The sequence below is a fragment of the Pteropus alecto genome, unplaced genomic scaffold, assembly GCF_000325575.1.
Source record: "Pteropus alecto unplaced genomic scaffold, ASM32557v1 scaffold171, whole genome shotgun sequence".
Classification (NCBI taxonomy): Eukaryota; Metazoa; Chordata; class Mammalia; order Chiroptera; family Pteropodidae; genus Pteropus; species Pteropus alecto.
This window is the reverse complement of record NW_006431925.1, coordinates 4963241-4979707: the sequence shown is the minus strand read 5'-3', so window position 1 is coordinate 4979707 and position 16467 is coordinate 4963241. Positions and strand designations below refer to the sequence as shown.

Below are 16467 nucleotides of genomic sequence, written 5' to 3'. Positions count from 1 at the left end.
TGTAACAGTAGAAAAATGGGCAAAAGAATTGAAAAGGCACCTTATAAAATAGAACATCCAAATGGCCAATAAGCATATGAAATGATGCTCAATTTTATCAGTTATTGAGGAAATAAAACTTAAAGCCATGGTGCAATGTAGTTTGACACCTGCGAGAATGGCTAAAATGTAAAAGAAAAAGTCAAGTGTTGGTGAGGAGTGGAACACATACAAGCAGAATTTGTAGACTTAACTGGTGTTGGGATTGTAAATTGATAGAACTGCTCTTGAAGTCATTTGTCAGTGGTATTACTAAGGGGAACATAACATACCCTGTGACCCAGTAATTCCTTTCCCAGATATTCCACTCCCTAAATTGCTTACATATGTTCATCATAAGACTTGTATCATTACTTTTAATAGTTAAAAACGAGAAACAACTCAAACATCCTTCAGCATTAGAATAGATAAATATATTGTGACATTCTAGCATAATGGAATTTTGTTGCTATTTCGCAACAAAAGTGAACAAACTAAATAAACGACAACATGGATGGCTCACATAAAATTGAAAATTGATATAAATGATTTATTGTTATGAAATTTAAAAATTAATCTAGTTTTTAGAATTCAGGATAGTGTTGATATGCCCTTCTGGGAATATCTAGTGACTGGAAAAGAACACCAGGAAAGCTTTTGGGATGCTGATAATGTTTTGTTTCTTCATCTAGGTACTGGTTACATGAGTGTGTTCAAAAATTCATTGAGCCGTATGCTTACGATGTACTTCAAGGATGTCCTTAGCAGCGTTATTTATAATAGTGGATAATGGAAACTAATTTCAACATTAGGGGACTGGTTAAATTAAATAGGTATATACTTTCTATGGAATATTATGTAATCATTTTATATGATGTTAATCTTTTTATTGCCATAGAATGTTCAAGATACTTTTTCAAAAGCAGCTTATAGTGCATATACACAATGGCCTATTTTTTTAAAGGAGGGGAGAAGCTTACATATATATTTTTAGACGGAAAATATGGAATGATAAACTTAAATACTTTAGTGATAGGATTTTGGGCAGTTGTATTTTTTTTAATGTCCTTTTTTCTTCGATGATTATGTATTATGTATGATTAAAAAATAAAATGGTATAAATAGAAAAATAGAGGGACTATTAGAATGAAATAATTCTAGAAATTATAGAAATTCCTGTATTCAGGGGAAGAATAAGAAGATATTAATAATAGGATCATTAGGTTAGGGTTAGAGAAGTAATACCTGCAGAGAATATTTGAATTAGGTATTTTTTCATGTGACTTGAGTCTAAGAGCCTTACAACTGTGAGCTATTTTAAATTCTCAACATTCAGTATGAGGACTGATCTTTAATGGCCCTTTATGCTTTATCTTTATTTCGAATTCATGGGAAAATAGATCTATAACAGCATTCGTGCCAATAAATTTAAATTTCAGTCTAGAGATACTTATTGAGAGTTTAACCCACTTGAAATTATACGATTTACTAAACTCTTCTTTAATTCATACACTTTGTTACCTGAGAATAAAAAGTGACTTTTTACCTGTAGTAAAAACTATTTTATGCTTTAACTTTTAGTTCTAAAAATGAAATTGATTATGTGAAGTCTTGTGATACAGACTTAGAGTCTACTGGTTGCAACTCAAAATTAGCTTATTTAATAGTTTTATATATGCCTAATTTCTTAACAGATATTGAATGTGAATCGCTCATTTAAATGTTAAACATAGCTTTTTGAGGTCAAAAGTATTCAACTCAGCAGAATTTTGATAGTTAAAAAAAAATTTAATAATTTTTCAGTTCAAACCCTGGGCTTTTGGTTTTTGAATCCGTGGTGGTAATAGTTAATGTACACTTGACTTCTCCCAATTTTAAAACAAGGGGGGGGTAGTACCTAAGTGTTTGGGTTATTGGGATAAACACACTTAAAATGAATGACCCACAGTAAATAATAAGTTAATTTTCTTCTGTTTTTTAATAAAATATTTAGGTTTATTTTTGTGCGAATTTATCCTTTAAAGAACTTTGGCAGTATTTTCGATAGTCGAAATAATGTGTATGAAACTTTCTTTTTGATGTTGTTGTTTGTTTGTGTTAATTTTTAGAAGAAACCAAAGACACAGACGTTCCCACAGCGCCTCAGAATAGCCAGTTAACCTGGAAGCAAGGCAGACAGCTATTAAGACAGTGAGTAATGGTTTATTTTGAGCTTTAAGGATCTAGATGTAATGTGCTTATATTCAGTCACTTTGCAAGTGAAAAATTATTTAATGATAGTGGGATAATGTGTATAGTTTTCATGTTGCTTTTTTTTATGCTTTGTTAGATGCTTCAATTTTTTTAAAGTTTGTTTCCTCTGAATGTTGATCTGAACATTCCTCAGGCTGATGTTTTTTTATTTGTGGGGTAGAATGTTCTAAAGACTGCATTCTTTGAAGGCCAGAACAAAAGCAATATAGAGTTCATACTGTAGACACTCCCATGCCCATCACTGCAAAATTCACGTATTTGGTTTTACGTGAAAGTGTGACTGGTTTAAAGAAGGAATTTAACTGGTTATCTGAAACTTCAGAAATGGCTTGCCAAATCCTACCTTTAATTTTTGAGGCACCTTTTTGGTGTTTGAAATCTTTGTTGTACTGTGGCAAATCTTATTTATTGTCTTTTATCTATTCTCCTTTATGTTTTGAAAACTGGTACTTCTGTGCTCCTGATGTCCTGGGTAATTTACAGTTACCCAACTTTCTCAACTCTAGACATTTCTACCTTCATTTCAGTAAACCCAGAGAAGTGTGGTCAGCCCCTTGATCTTGTTGTTACGTAGAACTACCCTAGCTCTGGAATATTCCATGATCCAACAGTCATCTTATATTCCACCTCTCAAGTCAATCCCCATGTGTTTGTCCTCTCACTTTACCTTGATATTTAGTTGCATAGTATTTCTCTCAGATATGCCTGATCCCATTGCTTGGATTTATATTGTCTCTTCTCACCTTTCTCTAAGAATAGTTTATTTCCATAGTCGTCTTTATGCATTTCTTACCTGTCTAGTCTGTTTTCCATTTTGATGTTCCCTTGAAACTGCTGTCACAAATATATTTAAAAGACCTTTTTTGTTCAATCTTGATCTTTTGCAAATGTGGGACACTAACTATTTTATTCCATTTTGAAACTCTTTACTTCTGTGATACCACTCTCTGCTATCATTTGCCCCTCTAATTTCTCAAGTTCCTTCTTTTAATTTCCTATGTTTTCCCTTATTCTTAGCCAACTAAATGTTTGTATACCCAGACTTTCTGTTCTTATTAAGCTTTTTTTTCTGGATAACTTCATTTAAATCTGTGGCTTCAAATACCATCAAACATTAATGACTCCCAAATCTGTATACCCAGTCAAATCTCTTCTGAGCTTTTGACCTTTCTTATTGTTGTGTCTAATAAACATTGACACTTTCATAGACACTGCATGATTATCCGATAGGTACCCGAGAAACCAGATGCTAACCCTTCATTCTTCATTTCATTGAATAGAACTACTATCCAACTATCCAAGCTAGAAACCTGAAATAGTTCCAAAATTCTTATGTCTTCTTTCATTCTACTGCCATATTTATTAGTGTACCAAGTTACTAAGATTATATTTTGCTTATTTTTCTCATGTTTACTTTCCTCTTCTTCAGTTTTACTTCTTGCTGTGTTAGTGCTCTAACCAGTCTTCCCATCTTTATTTTTCACCTTAAAATCTTTTGTTCTTTTTGATAGCTACTTTTTAGTACCATTCCTTAGCTTATGAAATACTTTAGGAAGAACTTTTTAAATTTGTTATGCAAAGCCATTCATGAACCATATATATTTATGTCAGAATTGGGTCCTTTTCATCTTTTTCAGTCTCATCCTAGATCCCAAATTAAGTACTCTGGTTCAGATATACAGAAAATTTGAAGATCGTGGGATTATAGGAATGCCATGATATCTTAGATCTTAGAAGGAGAACTGTCAGTCTACCTCTGGCTAAGAACCTAGGTTTAAACTTAGCATATCAAATACATACATACATACATACCTGCCTACTTACCTACCTACCTACCTACCTACTTACCTATCTACCTATTAACTTAGCATGACACTCTTCTGAGGTTTAGTTCTACTCATTCTCTACCACCTTCTGGACTTTGAAAAATATATATATGTCATCAACTCAAGAGCCTCTTAAGGGTCTAGGGCTTTTTAGGTTTACCATAATTGGTCCTTAATTAGTGTTGACCATACTATACCCTTTCTTAATTTTGGTTTGTGATTGGCCTTGTTCTCTTAAAACTGGAACTAGTCTATAGAGAAGACAGTTATAGAGGCAAAAGAAGAGTATATTTTATAGGATTATGGGTTTTTCTAAAATCTGTTGATATAATTTTGGATTAACAAGTTTGCAGGTGTTAACAATGTGTAAGGTTTAATATTTTTAATTTTCTCTTACAGATATCTTCAAGAAGTAGGTTACACAGATACAATATTAGATGTACGGTCTCAGCGGGTAAGGTCATTACTTGGATTATCCAATTCTGAACCAAATGGATCAGTAGAAACAAAGAATTTAGAACAGATCCTGAATGGAGGTGAATCTCCTAAGCAAAAAGGACAAGAAATTAAAAGGTACGATCTATAAGTGTAGATTAACGCTGTTTATATAATGGGTATTATGAATCTCTTTAGCTTCTTGTTACTACCATTGACGGTTTTTAAGGCAGGTAGAGTTTAGATTTACAGACTTCTGCACCTCCCCTTAATAGTACCATGGGCAAATAAATTTTTTATTTAACTGTTTTTAAAATTTATCTTAAGTTTTGATGCCAGGAAAATGACTGTAGTTTTGAAATAGGTGCAAAATTAAAATCTGAAGGTGATTTCATGTAATTCAGAGCTATTTTAACATCCTGGTTTTTAAATTTTTGCTAGAGTATTTTCAGTAAATTATAATGCTAGTCTATAACCAGAGTAGCAGTGCTTATTTAGACACTAGTGCAAAAGGAACAAGGCTTTCCATTGAGCTCACTCAGAAGCTACCAGATATTTCTTTTTTTATTTAATGTCTCAATTGAGGTATAAATTAAATATCACAAATTTCACCCATTTAAAGTAAATGGTTTAATGGTTTTTAGAATATTCACAGAGTTGTTCGGCCATCACCACAATCTAAGTTTTGAAAATTTTCATTGCCCTAAAAAGAAATCCCCTTTTCATTAGCTACCACTCCCCATTCTTCCCTATACTCCTCCTACCACCCAACACAATCAACTTTACTAATCTCTCTGTCTCTATAGATTTGTCTGTTCTGGATGTTTCACATAAATGGTTATTTTGTGAGTGGCTTCTTTCACTTAGCATAATATTATAAAGGTTCATCCATGTTATAGCATGTGTCAGCAATTTATTTCTTTTTATTGCCAAATAATCTGCACTTTGAATATACAACATTTTGTTTATACATTCCTTGCATAAATGTAGGTTGGTTCTACATTTTAGAATAATGCTACTTTGAACATAGTATACAAGTGTGGACATGTTTTCAGTTTTGGGGGGTATTATATACTTAGGAATTACTGACTGAATTACCTTTTTGAGGAGTTTCCAAACTCATTTCCCAAGTGGCTGGATTATTTTTCATTCTCACCAGAAATTTATGAGTTCTGATTACATCCTTGTCAATTCTTGTTGTTTGCTGTCTACCAGATACACTTTTGGTTAATACAGACTTATTAAATGCAAGCAATCAAGCAGATGGAATTCCCCCCCGCCCTTTTTTTTTAACCATTATATATTATGTTGAATAACATAGGTTGGAAGGACAAAGAAAAGAAAAAAGATTGGGGAAAAAAATAGAATGAGTTCATTTCAGTTCTTGTAGAGCTTAAATTAATAATATAGTATATTTGAAACTTACTGGATTTCATTAACCAATGTCACCATAATAAAAAAAATAAAATAAAAAGTAAAATATATGTGATGAGCATTGTTATATTTATAAGTGTAAGTTATTTATAATAAAGTACTTTTCTCTTTCCTAAATAAATAAATAAATAAATAAATTGGTCCCCGCCCCCAAAAGAATAATATGTACATTATGCAGTTATTTAAAACATGTTCTGCAACTTTCAAGTTAACAAACATGAGCCTTTTGTTTAAGCTTTTTATTTCTGAGAAATGAGATCTCTTTAATAAAAACAATTTGGCATCTAATAGAGCCCTTATTTTCTTTGAATTTCAAGGAGCATAGAATGTTTTTGTAGCATAAAAGAAAAAGCAAAAAGTATGTATTTTTAATTAAACTTCATTGAACATAATGTATTTATCTGTATTGTAGCATATGACAAGATTTTCATCTTTTTTATGAATGAGTAATATTCTGGTTTGTGTAGATATGTGTGTAATACACACACACACAGACCACATTTCATTCATTTGTCCACAGACATTTACATAATAGTAGTTTTTAATCAAGGTTGATCTCCTTCTTAATGAGTATGCTTAAATATTCTGAGTCCGCACTAATGGACGTGTGTATGGTTCATTTATTATCAGAGTATTCGAAAGCCCCTAGGAATAAGAAATGATCTAACATGTTGATAGAGATTTCAGCAAAAAGATGCTTATCACATTCTTATTTTTAACAGTAAAAATTCAAAAGCAGCCTTAATATTAAACAGTAGAGGAATGGTAAATTTTAGATCATATTATTAGAGGCAGTGTGCTTAATGGTTTAGAATGTGAATTCTGAAGACAGACTGGGTTTTTGAATTCTGATTTCACCACTTACTAGCTGTGACTTTGGGCAAGGTACTTTACCTTCTTTTGCCTCGGTTTCCTTATTTGTAAAATGGTGATCATAGGGTTGATGTGAAGAAGAAATGAATTAATATGTAAAGCATTTAGAACAATGTTTGGCACATAGTGTCAGTTATGATAAAATATTGTGTATCCACTTGAGATGTGACCCCACCAAGAATAATGTTTACTAGATTCTCCTGAGTGAATATCACTATTGAATTTCTTGGTTTATTTTAGGGGGATATATGATGCATAGTGCATCATATCACAAAACATCCACTTTATGAAGATTCCTTGGGGGAGGAAGTCCTCTTAGATCTTGTAACTGGGAAAGCTATCTTGCTTCCTAGTCATTGGTCTAATTTACCTTTGAACCTCCATTTGCTCCCTTTTTCTTTTTACTCTGGAATCTTGCCAGATTTGTGGGAAAAATGCAGTAATTCTTTTAGAAAATGCAGTAATTCTTTTAGCCTTTTACTTGACAACCTTACCCTTGGCTTCATTTTCTTTTCCCTTCATATGGATATATTACTTTTTAAAAATTCTGTTGATTGCCTTTTTAGAATGACAGAGGATAGTAAATAAATAGTTGACAAAGAAAAAAAATATACCATAGATGGAGACTTCCACTTAAGTATGGTGGATTAAAGGCACCTCAACTAAAATGACAAAGACTTTTTAAGATTAATTAACACATAAGGATAAAAAACTGATTATGTAGAAAGAATGAGGCTACTGTCCATCACATAGGGAGAATTTAACAGTTTTGGAAGCTGGAAAGAAAATGGAGGAATGTCAACTGAGCTTAAATCTAAATGCATTCAGGAGCAAGAGGAAGAAGAAAAGGAACAAGACAATTCAAGTCCCATCATGCCAGTAGAACTCCAAAGGCTAAAGAATTAGAGGTATCAGGTATATCTGGAGTCAGGTTTAGAGGGGGGTATGAATAGAGAATTGCGTTAAAGTTTATGTAAGAGACAGTTAGAATCTGAAACCCCCTCTTTTATCCTGTGCAGCCAGTTGACATCCCTTCCCTATTCCAAAGACTGGTGGTATATTTTCTGGGGAAGTTGAACTAATGATTTTTTAAGAAATCAAGCAACTGCAGGGCCAGTTACTGTACTGAAAACAGGATCATCTGAAAATCTACAGCTGAGCAGTGAGATCCTGTTTTCTTCTGCTGTTTGGTTTGTAACATATTGGCAGCTAGTCTTAGATCTGTTCCAGACAAGATATTGAAATTGATCACATTAATAAAAGAGACCTAATGAAACTGATAATTGGGATCTGCCAGTGAAATGGTTAAGGCCTCTGTCCTATCATGCAGAAGTGAATCCAGCTGCTTGACAAGACTCATTGATGTACACAATACATCCAGTTATCTTTTCAGTGCCTCACACCTAAGGAAAGACTTTTATATGAAAATTGGAAATTAAAGAAACCAAACAGAAAAAGAACTTAGAAAACAGGAAACAGAAGACTTCCAAAACTATATTTAATCTTCTGAGAGAACTGAGAGAAGATAATACATCTACAAAACAAATGGAATGTTATTTTAAAAGGTCTTATCAGAGATCAAAAAAGAGCTAATAAAAATTAAAAAGTGTGATGAAATAATTGTTACGTAAAACTTGGAAGATAAGGTTGAAATGGCTCTCCCAGAAGAGGGAAAAGAAACAGGACTGAAAAGCTAGGAAAATTCAAAGATTAGTTCAGGAGAGCCAGCATCTAACTAGGTGTTTCAGAAAAAAACAGGTAATAAAATGGCCTTGGAAAGATTATTAAAGTAGTAATAAAAGATAATTCCCGGGATATATTTACAGAATGTATTTCTAAGGATTTTTTCCCAGATTGAAAGGATTCCCCCCAGGTACACTATAAAATTAATTTTAAAGATATCTGTACAGAGACCATCATCATGAATGCTAAAAAGAAATAGCATGTTAGCATGCAAGTAAAGTCTCGGGCCCTTCACAGTCCATAGTTGCTTTAATTTTCATTTTCCTAAAGACTGATGATGTCGAGTGTTTATGCCATCCATAAATCTTTTGATGCAGTGTATATTTGAATAATTTTTCCATTTTTTTTTTATTGTTTCATTTGTTATGGTTGAGATTTAAGTGTTCTTTGTATATACTGGGCACAAGTCCTTCATCAAATACGTGACTTGCAAGTATTTTCTCTCAATCTGTGGGCTTCTCTTTAAATTCTCTAACAGTGTCTTTCAAAGAGCAAGTTTTTAATTTGGGGAAATCTGATTCATCAATTCTGTCCTTTATAGATTGTGCTCTATTTGACTTTTAAAGCCATGCACATGTATTGCTGTCATTAAATACAGTTTTAAGTACTGTTTTAAAATAGGAACCAGAAAGAAATATCAGAAATAACCATTGGAATATATGGATTTATCTGTTTCCCCTCTTACAGGCCTTCTGGTGATGTTCTTGAGACATTCAATTTCTTAGAAAATGCTGATGACAGTGATGAAGAAGAGGAAAATGACATGATTGAAGGCATCCCAGAAGGAAAAGACAAACATCGGATGAATAAACACAAAGTAGGAACTTGATTTTCTATTCTTATTAGCTAAAATGTATATACTCATGTATTTTGAATAGAAATTTTCGTGATATCTTTAGTTATATTGGGAGTGATCCTTTCTTTTATGTCACTGAAAGTTTTATATATCAGATCTTATGGAGTTATCCTTATATCATAGAAATTAATATTTGGTGTATCAGTCACTAAATCACGAAAAAGTTTGTTTTTATAGTCTAGTGGTTTGAACCTTCATTTTTTTAAAAGCAGCACCCTCTCCACTCCTGCCACAATTAAACACTGTTGTAGTCTTTCTTTTCATGTACAGTAAGCAGGTGATAAATTAACTGAAGCTTCATTGGGAATACTTCCACCCTAGTTGAAGGAGTAAACTATGGATTATAAATGTACGTGTCAACATTCTTCTTTGATAAGGATTAATAATTTACTTTTGATCATAACCTAAGAAATAGGTTTATCTATTTTAGTGATAGTGTGGATTAGCTATAAGAGCAAAGAAGTAGATTAGGTGATCTATTTGTGAATTACCATAATATAGTATTTCAAGTATGTAAAAAAACAAAACAAAACAGGTTCATTTTTGGTTCTTTGGGATGTCGTAGTGATGTGGGGAAAATGCCAGTGTTCCTCAAAAGCTTCCGGTCTATAAAAGCGGTTTTTAACCATTTTGCCACATTTCATATGTGTAATGTACTCAGTATGTGTAACATGGATGAATAGACATTTTACTCCTTTCCTTTTTTATTTGGTTCTGGGAGGTAAAGCCCTGTTACTGCTACCACAGCTATTAGCCTGCATTAGTTAATATCCTTTTCTGTGCCGTATTCCTATAAGTTACAGACTACATTTGCAGTTCAAAGTGTGAGTGAGGTCAGTTCAGCACAACATATCAGAATGTAAGTGAATGGGTCTTTAAAAGGGTAACTGAATATATTATAATTGACGAAATTAACTATTCTTGGTGATTAGAGTTTTAATCCTTCTTACTACACCACATTACTTGCATCACATCTTCCAATGGTCTTCACATAGCACTGTTGAAAACATTTTATCTAGGGTATAATTTAGGATTGGAGAGTTACAGGGAAAATATAAAATTTTGTACTTAAGTAATTTAAAAATGGAAGTGCAAATGTAAAGATAATTGTGTGAAAACATAAAGGACTCCTTTAAAATTTATGATAAAAGTAATTCTGGGCTTATGTTACATTTGCAGATAGGTAATGAAGGTTTAGCTGCTGACCTAACTGATGATCCTGATACTGAGGAAGCACTGAAAGAATTTGATTTTTTAGTAACCGCTGAAGATGGTGAAGGAGCTGGAGAAGCACGGAGTTCAGGGGATGGCACAGAATGGGGTAAGGTGATAAAGAATTTTGGGGGTGGGGAAACTGCTAGCCCTTATAGATGTATTATTATTAAATAGTGTATGTGGAATGTATGTATCTGAATGAATGTACACAAATGATAGCAGCTAAACTGAGAGCAAGAGGAAGCGGTATTGAATAATTTCAGGGTGTTTTGTGCGGGTTTATTTAGATTGGGTGACTAAACTTTCATATATGGCTTTTGGTGGATTTCGATTTTTGAAATTTAACATTTAATCACGTTAGAAATTCAATTCTTTTTCTCAGCCGATTAAAAAAATGAGCGTGTATAGTTTTTACAATTCTCATTATTTAATTTGGTAATGAATCTAGGTTTCAAGAAGAATTAACTCTTTCAGTATACCTGTTAGGTGTTATCTGACTTACTGCTAGGAAGTAATAAAGCTGATAATCCTGAATTGTAGCTCTCTGTTGAACAAGATTTAGTGAAGGTATTAAACTTTATTATATATAATCAGTGTGTAATGTTAAGGCCTAGCCTTTGGAAGTGATATGTAATACTAATAATAATCCAGCCATAACTTAAAGGGAGAAAACCCAGTTCGGTTTATAGAGGGTTAAAAACCTCATTAGAAAGTAAAATAAAAGTGTAAAAATTATTTTAACATAATAGCTGAGGTCCAGTATGTTGTTCCTGTTAAAGGTTCATTCAATCATCTTTTAATACCAGGATGTTATCTGGTAGGTAGATCTCAAATTGTGTTTACAGAGCTTTATTAGAGAAGGTTACTCAGTACCTTAACATATTTCACATGAACACCAGCTTTGCTTAGTTACTAGGAATTATCACTGGATTTTTAAGTACTATTTTGGTGATAGGAAATGTCACCAAACCGAATATTGCTAATAGGAGGGATAAAACCTAATAGATAATATATTTATTGACTATCCTGATACATACTGAGTACTTAAAAGATCTGAATTTTGTTACTAGGTTTCTCATTGTTTATAATTATAAGCATTGTTTCAGACCTTCACTTCTCTCCTAAGTGAAAAGAGAAGAGGTATGTTAATTGAAAATTTGTAAAAACTCTACCGTTACTTTCTAGACTCTGAATATACATTTTTGTACTTAGTTAAAAATGGCTATATTCTAGAATTTTATTCTTAAGAATTAGCCTTGCTCGGGAGAAACAGTAAAAGCATCTAAGTTTTCTTTTAGCTTCTCTGTGCAACCCGTTAAATGTTGGAAATACCTTAATTTTTTTCCCAGTAATTTTTAAACTACCATTTATGTTTTTCTGGATTATTTTATAATTGTATAGATATATTTAAATCATATATATAATTTTCTAATTCATGTATGTTTTAGGAAGTTTAGAACCCACTCTGTGTGTGAAGAAGAAAATTAAATCAGTATAATGCTACTATGTAGAGAGAACCATGATTTTAACATTTATATAGAAATATATGTATATGTAACAAAGGGTTTTTGATGTGTGCTGATTTATTGCCCACACCTTCTACTTAACGTAATATTTTTTGCAACATCATCTTTTAAATAGCTGCATAATATTCTATCAGTATGTTCCTTTATTTATTTAACCAAGGCTCTGCTGATGTACATTTACATTATTTTCATTAAAAAAAAAGATCAAAAGCAATTTTTGAACATTTGTTAGCTAAATCTTAACACATATCCATTCCTATTTCCTTTGCCTAAAATGGCTGAAAGTTTAACTCTCAGTCAAAAGCATATACAAAAATTAACAGTAATTTAATTTGTAAAATATGGCATTATATCTTTAATAAAAGTACCATATTATATACAGTTGATTTATCCTTCTGTCCAAAGACAGACTATATGGTGCAGTTTCTAGAGAGGAACTAATTAGTGAATGACGGCTCAATACATTATTTACTTTTAGTAATAATATTCGACAGTGATCTGAATCTCTTTGTGTAAATAGAGGTAACTGACAAAGTCTCTTCCTTCCGGAAGAGACTGAAACATCTTTAAAGCATTTTAAGTTCTTAATAAGGGAAAGGGCTCTTTTAAGAACAAAATAGTTCAAGTAGTTTTTTTCCTTAAGAAATGAAAACTCTTAAAGGATCTTGGCTGTGTTTTCGAATTTATCTTTTCTACTCCATAGGTGTCATACTCAGTTTTTCCAAAAACAAAAAGAATAGATATACAAACACTCTTGTATATTTAATTCATTTACTTAAATTTTGAATTTACTTATAAATGAGAAGGTGGTGGTTTTCATATTTAAGTTATTGAATAAAGGGTACAGATTTTTAAATTTAAAAAAAAAATAGTCTGTTCTAATGAAACGTATTCCATATTCACCTACTTTGGATAATCTTGCTATTTTTTATACTATCGATCTGATAGTATTTTTTATACTATCAATCATATATCTCTAATTTTGAATCTTCTTATCCTATGAAACCACGGCTTTTTAGAAAGCTTTTAAATACTGTTTTTCTTATGTTATCTGTGTTAAGTAGTCTGAGTTGAATTTTAGTAGTTTTTAGTTCTTTTACAATCAAAAATATTACTGGGAATTTTTAATTTTGCTCTTTCTCTCATGAAGACTAAACACTTTAAGGACATTTAGTTATTTTCTCCTACACTTATTATACTTATCTATAGAAATTTATAGGTCTACAAAATGCAATTAATACCTAAATGTTTATAATTAAATATGATGGTTTAAGTACTGAATATCTGTATAAAGTTAATTACAGATTTATGCTACATTAAGTAGATTTCTATAATTTCTCTGCTGTGGTAGTTGGAATTACCATGATAGAATTTTATGTTTTTATGGTTTTAAGTTGTCAAGGGTCAGTTTTTTTGTTGCATATTTGTGTTTTCTTTTAAACAAAAAAAATTGCTGTAACTGATTCAACCTCATTTCTTGGTATTTTTTCCCCTGTAGATTTTTTAAAAACAGAATTAATATGTAGAAGATTATGCTGGCTCTTCCCTTTTGCTCTTAACTATTTCTTATAAGCAATATCAAATCAGCTGTTATTACCAGGCAAGTTTCAGGATGTTGTTTGTGCACATCTGCATTCACCAACCTGTTCTTTGCACTGCCTAAGTTTACCTTTGTTTTCTAGACTTGAGGTTATCTTGCAAGTAATATTTGTTTTTTTCCTTTAGCTTATTCTTTTTTATTCCTTTTGCTTTTTTCACTCCACTACCCTTTGCTACTTTAGTTAGAGCTACTCACAGCTAAATTTTTTTCTACAAAGGTCTTCTAAAAACCTGGCTATCTTATTAAATTTTTCTGTTTTATCTAATTTCCTATATAAAGTTTATATCACTTAAGTTTTTTGTTTATTTATTTCTAAGAGGTTTCAAAAGTATTTGCTAAAAATGCGTCATATTGTCTTGCTTTAAGTAGTCACTTAAAGAATTGTTAGTTTTATTATGATGAGTGCAAATGATTAAGTCTTTAGATCACATTTTTTCTTGGAGTATTCAATAAGTTGGCAACTCCTGATATAGCATATTTTTCAGGAAATTTCATAATTAGAGTACATGGAAAGTGAATTTTCTATTTAAATCAGTATTACAACTGTATTAGAAACAGTATACAGTTTACAGATTTGACAAATCTTACATATAAATTTCAGTCTTGAACAACCTAGTGTCGGGGAATTCAAGTTAATAAATTAAAGCTTTGGATTTAGCCTTTTACATACTGACTACTTAAGATCGTAGGAATATCCATAAGGGAGACAGTGATAACAGTTGTAGTAGAAAAGACTCAAGCTACAGTAAATAATGGAATTTCTGTGTGCCATTCAAATATGAGTATTTCTTAAGTTTACTACGTATAGCAATCTATAGCAGAAAAAAAAGGCTTTTTTATGTCATTGTATAAATTAAGTCATAGACGCCTAGGGTGTTTATAAGACTTGTGAACCAGAATATTTTTGTCAAAATTTTAACAAGTATATTTTCCCTAAAATCTCACTATTCTGTCAGTCTTGTTGATTGACTTAACTTATATATTTTGGTGTAATTTTCATTTAATAACAGGGTTGTATAAACTCCAAGTTTTATTCTGTAACAGAGTATTAAGCTTGCTAATAACATGGCTGTTTTAAAACTAAATAGAGGAAGGAAAAACCCTTAATGATTAAAATAATTCTAATAGACATTTTAAAACTGCTTTTGAATGCTGTTTTTCCTCTTGTTTACTATAGAGTTTTTCCCACACACAAGTATTTATTCAAACAAATATGGATTTGTTATATTTAGCTAAAATAGCTGACATGTTATCTTCAGCAGATTCACAGCAATGTATGTTTTCACTTCTTCATGCTTGTCGCTTTTATCGTACCCTAAAACAAATCAACTCTAAAAAAGTTCTTTGGTGGAATTTGAGTTTTTTTGTCTGTTTTTGCTAATTTTAGTTGTAGACCAATGGAAGAAGATAATGAGATATTGAAGTATTTGAGTGGGGTGGGGCAGAGGTGGTGATTCTCTGAATGCTTTGTATGGATTATTTGAGACACTGTTTTGGAACTATATGTATGTATGTATTGGATTAGAATGCCTCCCCATTAGTACAGTTATCCTTTGCATGCAGAATCAGTGTGACAGAAGGTGCATGAATATTTTCATCAGTAAAACAGCACTGACCTTTCCAGCTTGCACTTTTGAGTAGTTCGCATGTAATTCATTCATTTGCTTTTAAGATGCTGGCTGAATAATTTTTATTAACGTTTTTATAAAGATGCAGTGATCTATTTTTTATAGCATTAGATTTTTAATGTCAGTTCATTGAAAGAATATCAGTTATCGAAAGAATAATAACCTTCAAATTTGTGATTCATAGAAATGAAGCACCATTTAACTGTCGTATTAAATGTTTAGAAATTTATGAGATGGGCATTTAGAGTTTGAGTTGTGAATACCAAAATTGAAACTGCACCTTTAAAATACTTTGAGTATATGCTGTTAGTACATCTTTATTATGACTATGTAAAGCTATAACAGTTTACTGCCAACAGCTTGTATTGCCAACTGCTGATTTTTTTCTTTTAATAATATGCTGCATGTAGATAAAGATGACCTCTCCCCAACTACTGAGGTTTGGGATGTAGACCAGGGACTAATAAGTAAACTGAAGGAACAGTACAAGAAGGAACGAAAGGGGAAGAAAGGGGTGAAGAGTAAGTGCAGATTCTCTTATAATTTTTGTATACCAATCTTTGAGAAAAAAAATTCTTCAGTTCTGTTTTTTTATGTACTTTTTTGCTTTATAAAGGGGGCAACTAACTTTAAACTTTGTCTGTTGTAAAATTGAAATTTATTTGACTATAACTTAGATCTGTTATTAATCAAGTAGAAAATCATTTTAAAATGTGGATAAGGATGAAGGAAAGGTTTCAAGGTTTCTTTTTTGAGGAGGGGTTGGTAAGCTTTAAAAAGTTTACCAAATTGTAAGAATTATTGGCCTTCGAATTAAAGATAATGGAAATTTGTTCAAAAGGGAGAAAATATAAATCTATTTTTGATACATAGAGTATTATAGCTATAACCAATTCATAGCCAGGTTAACATTTCTTAGTTTGGGAATCCTGAAATACAATGAATAGGAAAACCCTTTCCATAATTTTTGCTTTCTGGCCTAATCCAACCACAAACAGTAGCAGCAAAAAAAAAAAAAAAAAAAAAAAAAAAAATCCACCGGGACTTATTTTTTTGGCTG

At 31.6% G+C, this 16467-nt stretch overlaps 1 protein-coding gene across 5 annotated transcripts in view; it reads left to right on the top strand.

Moving 5' to 3' along the window:
- STRN3 (striatin 3) overlaps positions 1-16467 on the top strand; it is a 77569-nt gene that overhangs the window by 35678 nt on the left and 25424 nt on the right. For 3 of the 5 annotated variants that reach the window (XM_015585522.2, XM_015585523.2, XM_006906861.3), the window contains exons 4-8: positions 2127-2208; positions 4497-4670; positions 9270-9399; positions 10618-10759; positions 15818-15928. In XM_015585522.2, the coding sequence (XP_015441008.1) occupies positions 2127-2208; positions 4497-4670; positions 9270-9399; positions 10618-10759; positions 15818-15928 (639 nt within the window). The remainder of the gene's footprint in view (positions 1-2126; positions 2209-4496; positions 4671-9269; positions 9400-10617; positions 10760-15817; positions 15929-16467) is intronic. The other 2 variants (XM_006906862.3, XM_015585521.2) reach the window with 1 other exon arrangement.